Genomic DNA, 22,130 nt, shown 5'->3' with positions numbered 1-22,130 from the left:
GGATTTCTCCGGGTTAGAAATGAATAGTAATAAATCATCTGCATACAAAAATAACTTATGAATATCTGTCCCACGATTAATACCCAAAATATCCTGTGATTGTCTGATGGCAATTGCCAAAGGTTCTAAGGCAATGTTAAATAGTAATGGACTAAGAGGACATCCCTGTCTAGTGCCCCGAAACAGGCGAAAAAAGGGAGATCTTTGATTATTGGTAAACACTGAGGCTACTGGAGTATGATAAATCAATTTAATCCATGATATAAATATCGGACTAAAATTAAACTTCTCCAACACATTAAATAAGTAAGGCCATTCAACTCTGTCAAATGCTTTCTCCGCATCTAATGAAATCACGCATTCTGAAGTATCATGTGAGGGAGTATAAACAATATTCAACAATCTCCTAATGTTAAAAAAAGAATAACGATTTTTAATAAAGCCAGTTTGATCATCTGAAATAATTTTGGGTAATACCTTCTCCAATCTAGATGCCAGTAACTTGGAAAAAATCTTGGAGTCTACATTCAACAAAGATATAGGTCTATAAGAAGCACAGTCAGTAGGGTCTTTATCTTTCTTCAATATTAAAGAAATGGAAGTTCTATAAAAAGATTGTGGCAAATTCCCTAATCTAATGGCTTCCTCAAAAACCTTACCTAACCAAGGGGAAAGAGTAGCGGAAAAAAATTTTAAAAATTCAACTGTATAACCATCTGGACCCGGTGCTTTCCCAGAATTCATTGAGAAAATAGCCCCTTTAATTTCTACATCCGTAATAGGAGTATCCAATATCAAAAGATCATCAGATGATAACCTTGGAAAATTTAATTTTCTAAGAAAATCAGACATGGTATTATAATCTTGAGGAAATTCAGATTGATACAGGGAGGTATAGAAATCTTGAAATGCCTTATTTATCTCATCATGATTAACTGTCAGATTCCCATTCTGCTGACCAATCTTAGTGATTTGACGTTTAACCAAAGCATTCTTCAATTGACTAGCTAACAGTTTACCAGATTTATCACTATGTATATAAAAATCAGATTTAGTTTTCATTAATTGATTTTCAATCGAGGATGTAAGTAATAAACTATGTTCCATTTGAAGTTCAACCCTTTGTTTGTAAAGCTCCTTACTAGGAGCAATCGAATATTTCTTATCAATCTCTTTAATTTTATCAACCAATAAAAGAGTTTCCATCTTGATACATTTCCTCAAACCAACAGAATAAGAAATAATCTGTCCATGTATATAAGCTTTAAAAGTGTCCCAAAGTGTTCCGCAGGAAATATCATCTGTAGAATTAGTTGAGAAGAAAAAGTCGATCTGCTCCTCCATAAATTTTATAAACTCAGAGTCTTGCAACAAGGTAGAGTCAAATCGCCATTGTCTAGCATTAGAAACTGTATCCGTAAATTTCATAGAAAGTAATAACGGAGCATGATCAGAGATAGCTATAATATCATATTTACAACCGATTACCAATGGAATAAAACAAGAGTCTACAAAAAAATAATCAATTCTTGAATAAGAGTGATAAACATGTGAGAAAAAAGAAAACTCTTTGTCATTAAGATGCCGGAATCTCCAAATATCAAAAACTCCATTGTCAGTCAAAAAAGAGTTAATACAAGTGGCCGACTTATTAGGTAAAGTCTGAATAGATAAATATTTATCCATCAGAGGATTTAAACAACAATTAAAGTCACCACCCATTATTAACTTATATTTGTTTAGATTGGGTAAAGAAGTAAATAAAGACTTAAAAAAGTCAGGACAATCCACATTTGGAGCATAAACATTAACCAAAGCAACCTTTTTATTACAAAGTAAACCCGTAATTAACAAAAATCTGCCATTCTGATCCGAAAAAATATCATGTTGAACAAATGAAATAGAGGAGTCAATAAAAATTGAAACTCCTTTTACTTTAGCATTCGAATTTGCGTGATACTGTTGACCCCGCCAAAATATAAAAAAACGAAATTTGTCCTCCTTCCTCACATGAGTTTCTTGTACAAAAATGATATGAGCATTAAGTCTTTGGAATACTTTGAAAATCTTCTTTCGTTTAATTGGATGATTTAAACCATTAGTATTCCAAGACACAAAATTAATGGTCTGAGCCATAATTCTATAATCAACCCTTTGGTATAAAAAGGGTTAACCAACTTATAAACTCATGCACCCGGAAGAGGAACAAAAGTAGTGAGAAGACCCGGAAGTGATGACAACACAGACATATTTGAAGTTCAAAAACCGCCCAAATAAAAAAACTAACACAAACTGGTACAAAAAAAAATAGAATTAGAAAACAGACCATCCCCCCACCCCCCGAGAAAAAGAGAAAAAGCCAAAATATGACTTAAAAAGAGAAAAAGTAAGACTAATCCTACCCCCATGTCAGCTGAAGAACACTCCATATAAAAAGGATATATATAAAAGAATCACCCCAACTTTAAAAATTAAAATCGCTCTAATAAAAACCATATTTCTAAGTATAGTTAGTTGTAAAAAGAATAAAAATATAATCACTAAAAAAAAACTTATAAATTGGGCTCTGGCCCAGACAAAACAAAAAATATTTAAGCTAAGATAAGCGATGCATTGTACGAAAGAAACGCGAAAAATATAAACATAACGCCATCTTAAGCAAAACCAAAAATCTTTTCCAAAAAACCACCATCTTAATCAAGGAAAAATTCACCTTCAAAGAATTAAAAATATACCTTCGAAGGAACAAAGTTAATAGACAAATATGTAGTTAAATGATTAAAGTGTATAAGGCAAAACAATTAATATGATGCAAACACACTTTAACTTAAGTATAAAGTGTAGGATGAACCTACACCAATAACCAAATTTTAATTCTGGTTTAAGAGATCGAGAACCATCTTACACGATCAGAATCGTTCATTTATTAGAGACTGGTGTCTGTAGCAGTAGGGAAGTTCTCCTCCAAATATTTTCTCGCTTCTGAAGTTGAAATGAAAACCTGTCGTGGAGCATTCGACGGAGATATTCGAAGCTTCGCAGGGCATAGAAGCGCAGGTTTCAGATTTTTCTCATAACATTCAGCCATCAATGGTTTAAAAAGAAGCCTTCTTTTTAAAAGGTCTGGACTAAAATCTTCGATCAGGTGGAAGCAAAAATCTTTGAATTTAATCATTCCTGCTCGACGAGAAGCTCTTATAAGTTGTTCTTTGTCATGTACATAATGGAACCGGACAATTACCACCGAAGGTTTGTCTGTAGCACTTGGTGATCGATGCCGAATTCTATGTGCCCGATCCAATAAAGGAGGGTTATTCGGGAAAATCGTCAGAAACGCTTCTTTTAAAAGTTGAGCAAAATATTTCGAAGGGTCATCTTTTTCTATGCCGTCTGGAAGACCAAGTATACGTAGGTTCTGTCTTCTGGACCGATTCTCAAAATCGTCACTCTTGGCTTTAAGGGCTTCCATCAGCTTAATGGTCGAAATTAAATCCTGATGCAGTTTTCCAATAGTCAAATCTCGCTTCCGAGCATCTTCTTGCAGAGACGCAATAAGAGCTTGTTGCTGTTTAATTACTAAATCCGTCTTAACCATGTACTCTTGAAAAGCCTTTATATCTTCTTTAAAAAATTGTTGTAGTTCAGCAAATTTTTTATCCAAAACCTCCATAAACAATTCAAAAGTTAATTGAGTTTGTTGTGTCGGAGCCTGCTTTTTTCCGTTACCGTTCGGATTACGTCCAGGAACCCGTCCCTTAGACCTGAGAGACATTTCTGTTTGCATATCTTCAAAAGTTCACAACAAACACTTGGCAGTAAATCCAAAAAAAAAATGAATAAAGAAACTTTCGGTATAGGTAAAAATAAGCTGAATAAGGGTGATCAAAGGTTAAAAAAAGTAAAGGTTATCGAGCGAATCCAAAACAGTACTCACTCCATGAGCGTCTCCGCTGAGTCTGTTCACACAACCATCTTTATATCATATATGATTACAGCCTCTGGAGGAGTTATCTTTTGATCTCCTTTACTATGTAGTCAAATATAGGCTCTCAATCCTGACCTAAAGCGTACAAACTGTTTTGCCAGAATCTGAACTTTGGAGTAGATTATTTGTGAATATTTAGTTTTATAATACATCTGAAATACTGATATTGTGAAATCATGGTCAGTACGTTCAAATATGGAAAACAACATCCAGAATTTTAAAACTGGAAATAAAGGAGAATTTTCTTTTAAGAAGTACTTTTACAGAGCCTCGTGGTTGTTTCTCTCCGCGCCATGTGGCACATCTGGTGGCAACCTTGCTGTCTCTTTAGCATTTGTCTGCTTTTTACAAGGCCAAGTTGCTAGCTTGATGGTCAACCCAGCACAGATGTAAACTGTGCAAGGAGCCAGCCAGATTCAAACCCCCAGGACCATTCACCCCGAAGTCCAGTGTGGATGCAACAACGCTACTGGCTGGCGTTATAGAGCCATGACATGCAAGTTAAGGCAACCATGGCTAAAGTAAATTAAGTGAAGCATTAAATATATTTGACAAATAAGTGACACCAAAACAAATTAAATTAAATGAAGTTGAGATTGTAATCTGTATTAAAGTACATTTTGGTCTGGTTAAAATCTCAGATCATGCCCTAGGCAAGCCAATTCTCTGGATGAATTGACAGCTTTATCTGAATAATTCCGGGTAATTGACAAAGGCAGAGATCAAAAGAAGGTTAAAGTATCAGATTAATAGTGAGTCCCTTTACCTCTTGATTAAAAGTAACAGTTAACTCAGAGGTGGTCCACTGTAAAAAATTGCCAAGTATGACAAAGGATAAAGGAACAGAATTACATGATGCAGATGAATCTTAATTAGAAAAATGTTTAAGGGTAATATGATTGAGGGACATAAAATAATAAAGAAAATCTACAGAATGTATAAAGAATGATTGTGCCCTCAAGGATAGACCTCAGAAAAAAAAGGATTCAGTTTATGTAGAAATATATTGCATTTTTAAGCTTCATTCCCAGATGAGCTCAATGTCTTTTATGTAAACTTTGAATACCAATAAGACCATAAGACAAAGAAGTATAATTAGGCCAATTGGCCCATCATGGCTGATATATTATTTTCCCTTGAACCCACTCTCCTGCCTTCTCCCTGTAAATCTTGATAACTAAATATTCAAGAACCTATCACCTTCCACCCTAAATATACCCAATGACTTGGCCTCCACAGTTGTCTGTGGAAATGAATTCCACAGATTCACCATCCCCTGGCCAAAGAAATTTCTCATGCCTTTTTAAATGAACGTTTCTCTATTCTGAGGCTGTGTCTTCAGGTCCTAGACTTTCCCACGATAGGAAATTTCTCTCCACACCTACTCTATATACGCCTTTCAATATTCAAACGGTTTCAATGAGATCCCCTCTCATTCTTCCAAACTCCAGTAAGTACAGGCCCAGAGACATCAAATGCTCATTTGTTAAGCCTTTGATTCCCAGAATCAATCTTATAAACCTTCTCTGGACCCTCTCCAATGCCAGCATATCTTTTCTTAGATAAGGGGCCCACAATAACCCCAGTGCAATCTGACCAATGCCTGACAAAGCCTCAGCATCACATTCTTGTTTTGATAGTCCTCTTGAAATGAATGCTAACATTGCATTTGCCTTCCTTACTACTGATTCAGTCTGCAAGTTAACCTTTAGAGAATTCTGCATGAGTCCCTACTCCCTTTGTACCTCCAATATTTGAATTTTCTTCCCATTTAGAAAAGTGTAGGCCTTTATTCCTTTTACCAAAGTACAAGACCATAGACTTCTTTGAAATTTCTTCTAATATGTCTAAGTCATTATGCAGACTCCCTGCTTCCTCAACATCACCTGACCCTCCACCTATCTTTGTATTGTCTGCAAATTTGATCACAGAGTCACCAATTCTGTCATCCAAATCATTAAAATTTAACATGAAAAGAAGTGGTCCCAACACTGACCCCAATGGAACACAAAACTACACCTGTGTGAATCCCTGATGCACCTGGTGACTGTGATCTCTGTCTTGGAGGCTGATGTCAGAACATCTTTCAAGAGGGTGAACACTCACAAGGCATGAGGCCCTGATGGTGTACCTGGTAGGGCTCTGATAACCTGTGCCAACCAACTTGCAGAAGTCTTCAAATACATCTTCAATCTCTCACCGTTGCAGCTGGTATTTCCCACCTCCTTCAAAAACACAACAATTATACCAGTGCCCAAGAAGAGCAGGGTGAATGACCTCAACGACGATCACCCAGTGGGATTCACATCTGCTGTGCTGATGTGCTTTGAGAGGTTGGTCATGGCTAGAATTAACTGCTGCCTAAGCAAAGATCTGGACCTGCTGTAATTTGCCTTTCACCTATAGCGGAAGCAATCTCATTGGATATAAACTTGGCTCTGGATCACCTGGATTATAGTAATAACTATGCCAGGCTGCTGTTTTTTTGACTCATTGCTTCCATGGAGGAGGAGCCTGAACACACACACTCAACATTTCTGGAATAGCTCTTTCCCTGCCGATATCAGATTTTTGAATGACAATGAATCTATGAATACTCCGTCAGTATTTTTTTTCTTTTTTCCCTCTTTTTGCACTATTTATTTTTTATATATACTTATTGTAAGTTTTTGTTCTTTTATTATGTATTGCAATGTATTACTACCAGAAAACAACAAATTTCACGACATATGTCAGTGATATTAAACCTGATGCAACATAGACAAAATGCTGGTGGAATTCAGCAAGTTAGGCAGCATCAATGGAAGTGAATTAACAGCTGACGTTTCAGGCTGAGACTCTTTTTCAGGACTGAAAAAGAGGAAAATGGCATAATAAAAAGGTGGGGGGGAGGAACACGAGGATAGCTAGAAGGTGATAGGTGAAGCGAGGTGGGTAGGAAACAAAGGACTGGAGATGAAAGAATCTGCTAGGAGAGGGGAGTGAAGTATAGGAGAAAGGGAAGGAGGTGACAGGCAGGTGAGGAATCAATATTCATGCCATCTGGTTGGAGGCTACCCAGATGGAATCTAAGGTGTTGCTCCTTCTCCTTGAGGGTGGCTTCATTATGGCACAAGAAGAGGCCATGGACCAACATGTCAGAATGAAAATGAGAATAGGAATTAAAATGCTGGGCCACCGGGATGTTCTGCTTTTGGTGGATGGAGCAGAGGTGCTCTACAAAGCAGTCCTCCCCCATTTATGATGGGTCTCACCAAAACAGAAGCCACTTTGGGAGCACCAGATATAGTAGATGACACCAGCAGATTCACAGGTGACGTTTTGCCTCACCTGGAAGGACTGTTTGGAATTTTGAATGGAGCTGAGGGAGGAGGTGAATGGGCAGGTGCAGAACTTTGGCTACTTACAGGGATAAGTGTTGGGAAGGAGATTGGTGGGGAGGGATGAATAGATGTGTTTAATGGTAGGGTCCCTTTGGACAAGGAGAAAGTTGTTCAATATGATGTGTTGGATCTGGAGGCTCATGGGATAGTTTATAAGGACAAGAGGAACTCTATGTAAAGGTGGGAGGAATATGGGGTGAGCACAGATGTGTAGAAAATGGAGGAGATGCAGGTGACAGCAGCAACAAAGGTGGGAGGGAGGGAAACCCGAAACCCCACTTTTTGAAGAAAGAGGACATGTCCTGGAAAGGAAAGCCTCATCCTGGGAGCAGATACAGCAGAGACAAAGGAACTGAGAAAAGGGGATACAAGCAACACACACAAAATGCTGGTGGAACACCAAATTCTCGGCCCGAAATGTCGACAGTGCTTTTCCTTATAAGATGCTGTCTGGCCTGCTGTGTTCCACCAGCATTTTGTGTGTGTTGCTTGAATTTCCAGCATCTGCAGCTTTCCTCATGTTTGCTTTTGAAAGGGAATACGATTTTTTTTTACATAGGAGATAGGATGAGAAGAGGTACAGTCAAGATAGCCATGGGATTCAGTAGGTTTCTCAAGCATATTGGTCACCAGTTTGTCTCCAGAGACAGAGACAGATTCCTCATGATCAGTTATTAGTTATTAAATTGTTTTTGAAGTGTAGCTAATTTGTAATGTAGGATCATAAAACCAGTCAGTTTATAATGAATGTAGGGAGCATTTCTTTGCATTGAAATGATATACGGAGAATGCACTATTTCATCCCCTGACATGGTAAACATTAGGGTTCGAAAAGAAAATGGGGGAACAGTCATTCAGAATTAAAGAAAGTAGAGAAAGTACAAAAGACAAACGAGCCAATTTAATAAAATTAAATGAGAATTAGCTGTAAAATACATGTCAAAAGTTATGTGTAGACTGTACCTGTGTCAGGTTTTAATTGCTCTGGTACCAGCCTACTAATGGCTTGATATATTGAATTCATTTTCTCTGTTTCCATAGTGGATCTCTGGACCACTAATCTAATGACATTACTACAATAATGGGCCTAACCAATCTGGACACACCTCATTGTTTGGATTTGCTACTCAAAGACCCTGCCTACTGTACTTGCCAGGTTTGGATATGGAGAGTCGTATGAGCTGATACCCTGCCACTGGGTGGCAAGTGCTCAATCAGCTTATAGCCGAGGCCCTGTTCTGAGAATCAACTGCTACCTTTGACAAGGCTGGGAATGGAACTTCTCCATCCTATCACTTTGTTGTAATAATTTTTAAATGCATGATAATCAGCGACATATAAGTCAGTAATAACAGATCAAAAGACATACGTTTTAATTATTTCTTCAACCTCCAGATCTGGAATTCCCATTAAAATGAATAGTGATTTATATCCTATGTTAGCTCTGCCTGGTCTAGGTTGTGGAGAAGGATTTCCGAGTATGGTGCCAGGAAATCGCAGCACAAATGGGCTCTGTGGTTTGATTCCAGATGAACAATACACGTACTTGTCAGCTTTTCCCTGACTTAATAAGTGCAAGTCTAGAAATCACCTACCTGGCAGCAGCTAAATGCTGGTGGATCCCTTTGGAACTGCCATTTACAGCCAGTGCAATTCTACATATCTGGAACTCCAGTGTGCATGCTATGTTTACTAAATACAAGTTGCTATGGTCATAACTCCCCTATGCTTAAATGACATTTTCCTAGCCCCAAATACTGCACACCATTTTATCAGTCCATTGATCATAACTTCTCTGGTATATTTTAATCAGCTTGTTAGGTATTAATAATTCTGAAAAGCAAAACAGAGCTCCACCAAAACTTTTGATACCTTCACCAGAAAGCCAGAAGTTAAAACAAAATGGAGCAGAACCCAAGGAGAAAGTGACCCAGTCATGCAGCTGGTAGAGCATCTCTGCCTCACTGCTCCAGCAATCTGACCACGATTTTTATTGCTTCTGCTGTACATTACTGAGACTTGCAGATTGGTAAATTAATTGGCCAATGTAAATTGCACCCAATGTATAGGTGAGTGCAGTAAAACTTCAATAATTCCCTATCCAGCTGTTTACAAATTCTGATGGTTTGGCATCTAATTTACTGGGACCTGAATTCCTGCATTCTCTGTCCAATTACCAATGTTACATTTCCATGCTTCCTTTAAACTTATTGGTTCCATTGTGAAATTTGTTATAATGATGTTCAAAAATATGTTGAGGAATTAATCAAATCACATTTAATAACATAGAAAATCTACTAGTCTGGCACCAAAGTCCTGAGCATGCTGGATTATTGAAGTTCTACCAGTGTAGTGTTGATGGGAATATAGGGAGAGTAAATTGTAGGGTTAGTGTAACTGAACACTATTATCAACATGAACATGATGGGTTAAAAAGCTGTATGATTTAAATTTTAACTCCTTACATTCATATAAAGTATCTATAAAAATTCTTAAGATGCAAAATCTTACCAAGCATGATACACATGAACTGGTTTCTTACCTTTTCTGTGGGAACAATGCACAACAAAGAGGTGTAGCAAATACTAAGCTGTAATAAGAAAGATAAACAAAAATTAAAGTGGATAAAAAAACCTAAAAATTTTCTACATATATTTCATGCACAATTAGCTTAACACTAATTCTATTTAAGAAAATTGGTTAAGTTTTTTGATTACAATTGTATTTTTGAACATATTGTTTAAATTTTTCAGAAAATGTTCTAACTATCAGGGCAAGATTTTACACAGGCATACTTATCACTACTACTTTAATGCTAAATTCAGAATTGTTTTGCCATTTTATGGGACACTGGTCCAGCTGGGAAGTTCATCAAATGGCAACGTAAGAGAGGATACGACAGCAATGGAGCAGATGAAGGAACAATCTAAAAGATAATCACTGGAGCTTTGTAGAAACTAGCAGAGGGCCAAACCATCACGGGTGAAGCCCTCTCCACTACTGAGCACCTCTACACACAGCGCTGTCGCAGGAAAGCAGCATCCATCATCAAGAACCCCCCACCACCCAGGCCATGCTCTCTTCTCACTGCTGCCATCAGGAAGGTGGTACAGGAGCCTCAGGTCCCACACCACCAGGTTCAGGAACAGTTATTACCCCCAACCTTTGGGCTCCTAAACCAGAGCAGATAACTTCACTCACCTCATCACTGAGCTGTTTCCGTAACATATGGACTCAACTTCAAGGGCTCTTCATCTCATGTTCTCGATAATTATTGCTTACTTATCTATTCAGTTATTTATTTTCTTCTGTATTTGCATAGTTTTTTGTCTCTTGCACATTGATTGTTTGTCTGTCCTATTTTTCTGTGGTCTATTGTTTTCTGTCTATTGTTTCTTGGATTTACTGAGTATGCCCGCAGGAAAACAAATTTTGGGTGTACATGATGACATATATGCATGTACTTTGATAATAAATTTACTTTGTACTTGCACTTTGAAATTGAGGAGACTGTCAAATGCATTGCTCAAAGGGTGGGGTATTGGAAATAAGGCTTTGATTTTTGGACTACCAGCATAAGTACTAGTTAATGGGGGAAGTACTCCATTAGGAAGAGCTCTGTTTAAATCAGGAGGTAATCAATACGTATAGGGTTTCAAATTAAAAAGGTGGGTCTAGTAACATGATGAAAGGGTGGGAATTTGTAAGTAGCAATTGCTGCATTGGTAGATGCAGGAAAAGTTTTAGACAAGGTGAAATCAATAAACTTAACAAGTCAAGGATATTGAACAGTATAGCTACAGCATCGAAAAAAGCCTTGCCAACTTGTTCAATGATCTGGGCAATACTAGGCAAGGTACAATGTCAAAGTAATGACTCTTTATTTGTTATTATGCATTAATGAAAAAAGACCAAATTATGAGGGAAAATTGTAAAATGGTAATAGTATAGGCAATTTACTGGAAGCACTTACATAACGATGGACATGTTAGTAGCACAAAATACAGTCAAGGAGATTGAGCTAACCAATCCTAAAGAAGAAATATTGCAGAGTCTTTGATATTTTGAAGACAGAAATCAAATACAAAAGGAGACAGCACTGCCAGAAAGAGCAGCATAAAAATACTATTAATGAAGGATATCATTCAGATCGTCAGTAAGTGGGATTGATGGAAGGGAAAAATAATTATAAAGAACATAAACATGCTGGTGGAGTGGAGCTGTTGGGGAAATCTGTACAATAACATTATGTCCAACATCACAGTCAAGAAACTAGGTGCCTGCTAAGAGTCATGAAATAGCACTTATATAGGTTAAGCAACTCAATGTATTTAGCAAATAAAAACATCCAGTGAAAGTTCGTTTAATCTAATATACAGTTCAGTGATTGGATACTGGCTAAGAGGGAGAAAAACTTCCAAGCTTGTCTTTGCTAGGGATGTCAAAGACAATTATATAATTCTCTTTTCCCATCCCATTCAAGTTGAAAATGGTTAAGCAATCACTGAAATTGTGAGCTTGTCCATCTGCAGGACATAAAAGTACACTTTATAGAATGTGTGTCCTCAAGTTATTTAGAGAAATAGTAAGATTATTCAGTTTCCATTGGGTAGATATAAAAGCTTGAGAACACATACCACCATTATTATAAAACTCTTGAAAGGACCTCATACACTGAAGATCAAGCCTTGATCTCTCAATTTACCTCAAGGACCACAATAGAGTTTAGTATCACTGGCATATGTTATGAAATTTGTTGTCTTGTGGCAGCAGTACATAACAATAAAAACTAAAAATTACAGTAAATATATATAATAAAGTAAATAAAATTAGTACAAAAGAGAAGAAAAAAATACTGAGGTACTGTTCATGGGTTCACTGTCCATTCAGAGATCTGATGATGGAGGGGAAGAAGCTGTTCTTGAAACATTGAGTCTGTGCCTTCAGGCTCTGTAACTCGTCCTTGATGGTATCAATGAGAAAAGGGCATGTACTGGGTGATATGGGTCCTTCATGACTGATGCCACATTTATGAAGGACTGCCTTTTGAAAGTGTCCTGGAAGCTGGTAAGTTTACTGCCCATGATGGAGCTGAAGACTTTTCTGATCCTGTGCAGTGGCCCCTCCATGCCATAGTGATGCAACCCATTAGAATGCTCTCCACAGTACTTCAGTAAAAATTTGTGAATGTCTCGTGACATACCAATTCTCCTCAAACTCCTAATGGAATTTAGCTGCTATAGTGCCTTCTTTGTAATTGCATCAATACGCTGGGCCGATCCTCAGAGATGTTGACATCCAGGAACTTGAAACTGCTCACCCTTTCCACTTCTGATTCCATGATGAGGACTGGTGCATGTTCCCTTTACATGACATTGAGTGCAAGGTTAGTGCTGCGACACCACTCAACCATCTGATCTATCTCACTCTTGTACACCTCCACATGACCATCTAAAGTTCTACCAACAATCGTTGTGTTGTTGGCAAATTTACAGATGGCGTTTGAGCTGTGCCTAGCACCACAGTCATGGGTGTAGTGTGACTGGAGCAATGGAGCATCCTCGGGGTGCACCAGTGTTAAATGTCAGTCAGGAGAAGATGTTATTTTTGATTCGTACAGACAGTGGTCCCTCCGTGAGGAAGTTAATGATCCATTTGCAGAGGGAGGTACAGAGGTGCAGGTTTTGGAACTTGTTGATTAGAATGGAGATTATGATTGTGTTGAACTGGAGTCAACAAACAGCAGCATGACACAGGTATTACTCTCCAAGTGATCCAAGGCTGATAGGAGAGCCAGTGAGATTGTTTCTGCTGTAGACCTAATGTGGTGATAGGCAAATTGTAGCAGGTCTAGGTCCTCACCATAAGCAACCTCCAAAGCATTTCATCACAGTAGATGGGAGTGTCATTGGGTGATTGTTGTTGAAACAGCTCACCCTGCTCTTCTTGGGCAAGTACAATTTTTGTGCTTCTTAAGTAGGTGGGAAACTCCAATTGCAGCATTGAGAGATTGAAGATGACCTGAACATTCTTGCCAGTTGGTTGGCACAGATTTTCAGAGCATTAACAGGAAACTATCAGGGCCTGACGCCTTGTGACGATTCATCCTCTTGAATGATATTCGGATGTCGGCCTTCAAGACACGAGATCACAGGGTTATATCAAGTGCTGCAGTGATTCGCACAGGTGTAGTTTTACTCTCCCTTTCAAAGCTAGAATAAAAGTTGAGTCTGGGAGTGAAGCACCACAGCCATTCATGATGTAAGTATCGACTTGTAGGAAGAAATGGCCTGCAAAGTCTGCCACAGCTGATGTGCATCCGATTTCATCTCTAACCTCAAATGAAATCCTTATTGTCCTTAAAATAGCCTTCCATACGTTGTACCTGCACTTTTTGTATAGTTCTGGATCATATATATCCTGAATACCATATATCTAGCCCTCAGCAGATTGCAAATCTCCTAGTTCATCTACGGCTTTTGGTTTGAGTATGACCGGTATGTTCTCGAAGGCACACACTCATGCCACAGGTCTTGATAAAGTCAATGACAACTGTAGCGTATTCATTCTGACTCAAAGACGAATCTCTGAATATCGTCCAGTCCACTGACTCAAAGCAGTCCTGTAAGCGTTCCTCTGCCTCCCTTGATCGTACCTTCATGGTCTTCACCACTGATGCTGCAATCTTTAATCTCTGCCTATACACTGGGAGTAGAAGTACAGCCAGTTGATTGGACTTTCTGAAGTATAGGTGTGGGATGGCACAGTAAACGTTTTTGATGGTGGTATAACAGTAGTCAAGTGTGTTGGCTCCTCTAGCTCCACAGGTGATATGTTGGTGATGGTTGTTCAGAGATTTAAAACAAGAACATAAGAAATAGGAGCAGGAGTAGGCCAGCTGACCCATCGAGTCTGCTTGGCCATTCAATAAGATCATGGCTGATTGGACCATGGATTCATCTCCACCTACTTGCCTCCCCCGCAACCCTTAATTCCACTACTATGCAAAAATCGATCCAAGCTTGTCTTAAATATATTTACTGATGTAGCATCCACTGCTTCACTAGGCAGAGAATTCCACAGCTTCAAGATTCTTTGGGAAAAGCAGTTTCTCATCTGTCCTAAATTTACACCCTCGCATCTTCTGGCTACGTCCCCTAAGTTATAGTCTCACCTATCAGTGAAAACAACTATCCTGCCTCTATCTTATCTATCCTTTTCATAATTCTATATGTTTCTATAAGATCTTCTCTCATTCTTCTGAATTCCAGTGAGTACAGTCTCAAGCACCTCAACCTCTCCTCATAGTCTAACCCCCTCAGCTTTGGATCAGCCTGGCGAACCTCCTCTGCAACAACTCCAAAGCCAGTATATCCTTCCTCAAGTAAGGGGACCAGAGCTGTAAGCAGTACTCTAGATGTAGTCTCACCAGTACCCTGTACAGTTGTTTCTTATCCTCCCTGCTCCTAAATTTAATCCCTCTAGCAATGAAGGCCAACATTCCATTTGCCTTCTTGATCACCTGCTGCACCTGTAAACCAACCTTTTGCGATTCATGCACAAGTACTCACAAGTCCCTCTGCACAGTATGTTTGATGGCTCTGGGCCTGTATTCATTGAAACTCAGAAAAAAAAAGGTGACCTTTTTGAAATGTATTGAATGGTGAAAAGCCTTGATAGAGTGGATGTGGAGAGGATGTTTCCTATGGTGAGAGAGTCTAAAACCAGAGGACACAGCCTCAGAATAGAGGGGCATCCTTTTAGAATGGAGATGAGGAGGAATTTCTCTGGACAGAGGGTGGTGGATCTGCGGAATTCATTACCACAGGCAGCTGTGGAGGCCAACTCTTTATGTATATTTAAGGCAGAGGTTGATAGATTCTTGATTGGACAGGGCATGAAGAGAGATGGGGAGAAGGCAGGAGGTTGGAGCAAAGGGAAAAATTGTATCAGCTATGGTGAAATGGCAGAACACACTCAACGGGCCAAATGACCTAATTCGGCGCCTATATCTTATGGTCTTATGTACATCGTAACATTGAAACAAAATGAAATGCACCATTTTGCATCAGAGGATTGTACTGGGGGCAACCTGCAAGTGTCACCATGCTTCTGGCACAACACAGCATGCTCATAACTCAATATCTCTAACTTGTATGTCTTTGGAACGGGAGAGGATATTAGAGCACCTGGAGGAGACCCAGGGAGTCAAGGGGAGAACTTATATCTTACAGACAGCGCAAGAATCAAACCCCTGTTGCAGGGCATAACTTCATGACCCACTGCATTCTAGAGTCCAGTAGTATGGTCTAGAGCAGGGGTTCTCAACCTGGGGTCCATGGACTGCTTGGTTAATGGTTAGGGTCCATGGCTTAAAAAAAGTTTGAGAACCCTGGTCTAGAGGCAGATGGACTTCAGGAGATGCACTAAGAAAACCCTGCTGTAACCAGAGAGCTGTGCCTGTCCCCTGACAGCACTGCCCTCACCTGGTCGGAGGTCACACCACCTGCCAGTCAAAATTTCATGCCCCCCCCACCCAGCTAATCAATGCATACTTAACCATCGGCCATCTTAATTGGATAAACCTGTCTAGCACCAAGCCGTTGGCCCCTGACCTATAAAGGGTGCTACATGTCAAGTCAAGTCACTTTTATTGTCATTTCGACCATAACTGCTGGTACAGTACACAGTAAAAATGAGACAACATTTTTCAGGACCATGGTGTTACATGACACAGTACAAAAACTAGACTGAACTACGTAAAAAAAACAACACAGAGAAAGCTAAACTAGACTACAGACCTGCACAGGACAACATAAAGTGCACAAAAACAGTGCAGGCATTACAATAAATAATAAACAGGACAATAGGGCAAGGTGTCAGTCCAGGCTTCGGGTATTGAGGAGTCTGATAGCTTGGGGGAAGAATCTGTTACATAGTTTGACTGTGAGAGCCCGAATGCTTTGGAGCCTTTTCCCAGACGGCAGGAGGGAGAAGCGATTGTATGAGGGGTGCATGGGGTCCTTCATAATGCTGTTTCCTTTGCCTATGCAGCGTGTAGTGTAGATGTCCATGATGGTGGGAAGAGAGACCCTGATGATCTTCTCAGCTGACCTCACTATCCGCTGCAGGGTCTTGCGATCCAAGATGGTGCAATTTCCGAACCAGGCAGTGATGCAGCTGCTCAGGATGCTCTCAATACAACCCCTGTAGAATGTGATGAGGATGGGGGGTGGGAGATGGACTTTCCTCAGCCTTCGCAGAAAGTAGAGACACTGCTGGGCTTTCTTTGCTATGGAGCTGGTGTTGAGGGACCAGGTGAGATTCTCCATCAGGTGAATACCCAAGAAATTTGGTGCTTTTACGATCTCTACCGAGGAGCCATTGATGTTCAGCGGGGAGTGGTCGCTCTGTGCCTTCCTGAAGTCAACAATCATCTCTTTTGTTTTGTTCACATTAAGAGACAGGATGTTGGCTCTGCACCAGTCTGTTAACCGCTGCACCTCCTCTCTGTAAGCTGACTTGTCATTCCTGCTGATGAGACCCACCACGGTCGTTTCATCGGTGAACTTGTTGATATGGTTCGAGCTGAGTGTTGCTGCACAGTCATGGGTCAGCAGAGTGAACAGCAGTGGACTGAACATGCAGCCCTGGGGAGCCCCCATGTTCAGTGTGATGGTGTTGGAGATGCTGCTCCTGATCCGGACTGACTGAGGTCTCCCAGTTAGGAAGTCTAGGATCCAGTTGCAGAGAGAGGTGTTCAGGCCCAATAAGCTCAGCTTTCCAATCAGTTTCTGAGGGATGATTATGTTGAATGCTGAACTGAAGTCTATGAACAGCATCTGAATGTATGTGTCTTTTTGTCCAGGTGGGTTAGGGCCTGGTGGAGGGTGGTGGCAGTGGCGTTACCTGTTGAACGGTTGGGACGGTACGCAAACTGCAGGGGGTCCAGTGAGGGGTGGCAGCAGGGCCTTGGTGTGCCTCATGTCGAGCCTCTCGAAACACTTCATGATGATGGATGTAAGTGTAATGGGACGGTAGTCATTTAGGCAGGACACTGAAGACTCCTTTGGCATGGGGACGATGGTGGCAGCCTTGAAGCACGTTGGAACGGTGGCACTGCTCAGGGAGATGTTGAAGATGTCAGTGAGAACATCTGCTAGCTGGTCTGCACATCCTCTGAGCACTCTACCAGGGATGTTGTCTGGTCCAGCAGCCTTCCGTAGGTTGACCTGCACAGGGTTCTTCTCACGTCGGCCATGGTGAGATACAGCACCTGGTCATTTGTAAGAGGGGTGGACTTCCTCGCTGCCACGTCATTTTCTGCCTCAAACCGGGCATAGAGGTTATTCAGCGCATTTGAGAGGGAGGCATCACCTGCACAGTCAGGTGATGTTGTCCTGTAATTGGTGATGTCCTGGATGCCCTTCCACATGTGCTGCGTGTCGCCGCTGTCCTGGAAGTGGCTGTGGATTAGCTGGGCATGTGCACGCTTTGCCCCTCTGATGGCTGGGGATGGTTTGGCCCTTGTTGTTGTTAGTGCTGCCTTGTCGCCTGCTCTGAAGGCGGAGTCATGGGACCTCAGCAGCGCACACACCTCTGCGGTCATCCATGGCTTCTGGTTAGCGCGTATAGTGATGGTCTTGGACAGAGTAACATCATCAATGCACTTGCTGATGTAGCTGGTCACTGATGCTGTGTACTCCTCTAAGTTGGTACAGTTGCCATTGGTTGCAGCCTCCGTGAATATGTGCCAGTCTGTGTGCTCAAAGCAGTCTTGAAGAGCAGAGATGGCTCCTGCTGGCCAGGTTTTCACCTGCTTCTGAACTGGTCTGGAGCGCCTGCCAAGCAGTCTGTATGCTGGGTTTAGCATAACAGAGATGTGGTCTGAGTATCTGAGGTGGGGGCGAGGCTCTGCCCGGTATGCATTGGGGATGTTTGTGTAAACCAGGTCCAACACGTTCTCCCTCCTCGTTGCAAAGTCCACATACTGATGGAATTTGGGGAGCAATGACTTAAGGTTCACGTGGTTAAGATCACCGGCAACAATAAACAGACCATCAGGATGTGTATTCTGCAGTTTGCTAATAGCCCCGTACAGTTCACAGAGCACCTCCTTAGCATGTGCTTGGCTCGCTCTCTTTTGCCATCCTCGAGGGACCACCCTGCTTCACTCCGGGTAAGGTATGCATTGAACAGGGTTGTGGGAGCATTTATTGTTGTCCCCTTAGCAAAGAGCCGTGCTTGCCCATAGCCAAGGGGGGGGGGGGCAAGTATTGTAGTTACTTTTCCCCTGCTTGTATGTGTACCTGTACTCCGTCCCCACACCATTTTCCTGTGTATTGTACTGCAGACCCAACTCTTCCCACGCTCCTCTATTTTAAGCACGTTTGTACGAATACTGTAGCCGCTTGTGTTGTTCCCAAGCCTTTTCTCCCCTTGTAAATAAACTCCTTATCATTAAAACTGTGTGTCCAGAGCTCTTGCCTTGAGACCCAAAGAACCTTTCTCATTTCCATCACAACACCTGCCATCATACCCTCCTAACAGGAATATGACTGTTGGGAAAGCTGATGGATGGGGTGTTGTTGGTTGTAAAATTTGTTATTGCTCTCAATAGTCTTTTCATCTTTGATCTAGAAACACAAGAACTATTAAAATATGAAATGAATTTTAGGTTATTTTAAAAATATTAACAACAACAACAAACTAAAGCAAAATTGTTATCCTATAATTCTCCTTAAAACTAACAGGATTCTAGACATAGAATCCAGGAAGTGATTCAAAAGCATTACGCCGAGAAATCCCAGCAAGACTGGGCAATGGAGCAAATTGGAAGACTCACTTCAAAATTGCTATATTCTATAGAAATTGACTATTCTATAGATTTGTTTAGTATGCCTGCAGGAAAATAAATCTCTGGGTTGTATATGGTGACATACAGGTACTTCAATAATGAAATTTACTTGAACTTAATACAAAACTTATTGTTCAAAATTTATTTTCATTTAGATTGTTGATGAGCCATGTAAAATGGAAATGTTCTATTAAAAACTACTAATTGGAAAGGTTGGTCTTTATCTACCTTCAATTTAGAACTAACATGGTTAGGTATATAAAAGAGGGAGATTTTAAGATTCTTCTACTCACCAGATTCCTACCAAACCCACTTGAATTGGTGCACTCATCCAGGGGAATCGCTACAAAAATGAAAGAAACAAAAATTTTATAAATATTCGGTCTGCAAATCCATTTAATTAACAATAATAGAAGAACAAGGTTGCTAACTTTTGGATTGTTGACATACTGTAGAATCAGAAAGCATAAAATTATTACTTTTAAGATAACCTTTGAATTAACTGGTCAGTTAAAACAATATTGTAAATATACCACTGCAGCCAAAGGGAAAGGTTTTCTGAAATGCTTAATCTATCTTTTTCTTCCTCTACACCGAGCAAACTGCTGTTTCTTTCGTATGATTATAGGTCCTGATTTCATTCTCAGTATGTGCGTAAATATTTACACAAATGGGCAGACTAATAAAATCTGTTTCTTGTGCACTTCAATACTTGGAAAAGATTTTTACAAAATTTAAAAAATGGAAAATCAAAAGAATCGTGCTTTCCTTGGCTTTCTCATATACAGGCTAAGTGAAGCATAATCATTTGGGCTTTGACAATAAATATTCTAATGGCTAGAAAATAATTTTAGAAGGTAAAAACAACAGAAAAATTAATTGCTTCAAATAATTATATTTTTAAATTGAAAAATCATCCATTTTCTAACAAGCTAGTTTTGTGTCATTGAGATGTAGCCACATTTCTCAATTACCATGAAACATGCTCTCTGCATTACGGAGTGATTATTTTGCTTCTTGATATGCTTTCTCCAAAGAAAACGAGAGCTTCGCGGGTGTTAGGCCATTGTGCGGGGCCTATCAGCAGCAGCAACTGAACTCGACAAACTAAATAAAAGTACAGAAGGGATAAAAGGAGTGGCCATTGTCAGGAGTAGGCCAGTGGCAAGAGGCTTTGACTCATTCAGGCTTCAGCGAAAGCTAACGGTCAGGGAAGCGAAGGGAAGAGCTCAGATAGTAGAGAGCACCCTGTGGCCACCCCCTTCAGTAATGATCTCTTTTTGGATGCAGTTCAGGGGAATGACCTGATTGGGTCTCTGGCACTAAGCCTGGTTCCGTGGTGCAGAAGTGAAAGAGGAAGATGAGGAATGCGGTAATCATAGGGGATTCCATAGCGAGGGGGAACAGACAGGAGGTTCCATCAGCCTGACAGAGATACCCACATGGTGTGCTGCCTCCCAGGTGCCAGGGTTTGGGATGTCTCGGATCGGGTGCAGACACAGGGAGAAAAAGGGAGGAGGTCCTCAAGAGAAAATTCAGGGAGTTAGGTAGGAAGCTGAAAAGCAGGACCTCCAGGATAGCAATCTCAGGATTGTTGCCTGTGCCATATGCTAATGAGCGCAAGAATAGCATGATCAGCCATATTAATGCGTGATTGAGAGACTGATGTGGGGGGCAGGATTTCAGATCCCTGGATCATTGAGGCCTCTTCTGGGGGAGGTACAACCCAAAGGGGTCCAATATCCTAGCAGGTATAATAGATCTGTTAGGGAGAGTTTTAAACTAATTTGGCAGGGAGATGGGAACTGGAGTGATAGGGTTCAGGAAGGGAAAAACAGAAATAAATCAAAGAAATAAAAACACAAAATGCTGGCAGAACTCAGCAGGCCAGACAGCATCTATGGGAGGAGGTAGTGACAACGTTTCGGGCCGAAACCCTTCATCAGGAAACCTTCTGATGAAGGGTTTCAGCCCAAAACGTCGTCACCCCTTCCTCCCATAGATGCTGTCTGGCCTGCTGAGTTCTGCCAGCATTTTGTGTTTTTATTTATTTCCAGCATCTGCAGATTCACTCGTGTTGCCAATAAATCAAAGATCGTGTGCAACAGAGATTATAGAAAGAACAGGCAGAAGATGAGGCTTAATCACAGCCAGAGGCATGAGTTACAGGGCAATAGAGGCATGGTGCAGTTAAAACAGAAAGCAACAAATACTGGACTGAAAATGTTATATTTGAATGCACACAGCTTAAGAAATAGAATGGACAATGTTGAAATTCAGCTACAGATTGGCAAATATGACGTTGTGGCCATCTCTGAAACTTGGCTAAAGGATGGCTGCCATTGGGAGCTAAGCATCCAAGGATAAACAGTGTTTCTGAAAGATAGGTTAGTAGGTAGAGGGGGTGGTGTGGCTCTGTGTATAAGAAATAATATTAAATCATTGAAAAGAGATGACATAGTGGAAGGTGTAGAGTTTCTATGGGTTGAGGTAAGAAATAGCAAGGGTAAAAGAACCCTAATGGCAGTTGTATACAGGCCTCCAAACAGCAGCTGGGATGTGGATTACAAATTACAGCAGGAGATAGAAAAGGTGTGTCAAAAAGGCAATGTCATGATAATCGTTGGGGATTTTAACATGAAAGTGGATTGGGAAAGCCAGGTCAGTACTGGACCTCTAGAAAAAGAGTATTTGTGGAATGTCTAAGGGATGGCTTTTTAGAACAGCTTGTTGTTGAGCCCACCAGGGGATTGGCTGTGCTGGATTGGGTGTTGTGCAATGATCTGAAGGTGATAAGAAAGCTTAAGGTTAAGGAACACTTAGGGAACAGTGATCACAAAATTATCAAGTTTACACTGAAATCTGAGAGGGAAAAAATAAAATCCAATGCATCGCTATTTCAGTG

General features: G+C 40.6%; 1 protein-coding gene across 3 annotated transcripts in view; it reads right to left on the bottom strand.

The window, feature by feature from the left end:
- LOC132405406 (sideroflexin-1) overlaps positions 1–22,130 on the bottom strand; it is a 75,167-nt gene that overhangs the window by 4,552 nt on the left and 48,485 nt on the right. For all 3 annotated transcript variants that reach the window (XM_059990174.1, XM_059990176.1, XM_059990175.1), the window contains 2 exons: positions 19,519–19,568; positions 9,911–9,958 (listed from right to left, as the gene is read on the bottom strand). In XM_059990174.1, the coding sequence (XP_059846157.1) occupies positions 9,911–9,958; positions 19,519–19,568 (98 nt within the window). The remainder of the gene's footprint in view (positions 1–9,910; positions 9,959–19,518; positions 19,569–22,130) is intronic.

The sequence above is a fragment of the Hypanus sabinus genome, chromosome 15, assembly GCF_030144855.1.
Source record: "Hypanus sabinus isolate sHypSab1 chromosome 15, sHypSab1.hap1, whole genome shotgun sequence".
Lineage (NCBI taxonomy): Eukaryota > Metazoa > Chordata > Chondrichthyes > Myliobatiformes > Dasyatidae > Hypanus > Hypanus sabinus.
This window is presented reverse-complemented; position numbering and strand designations above follow the sequence as displayed.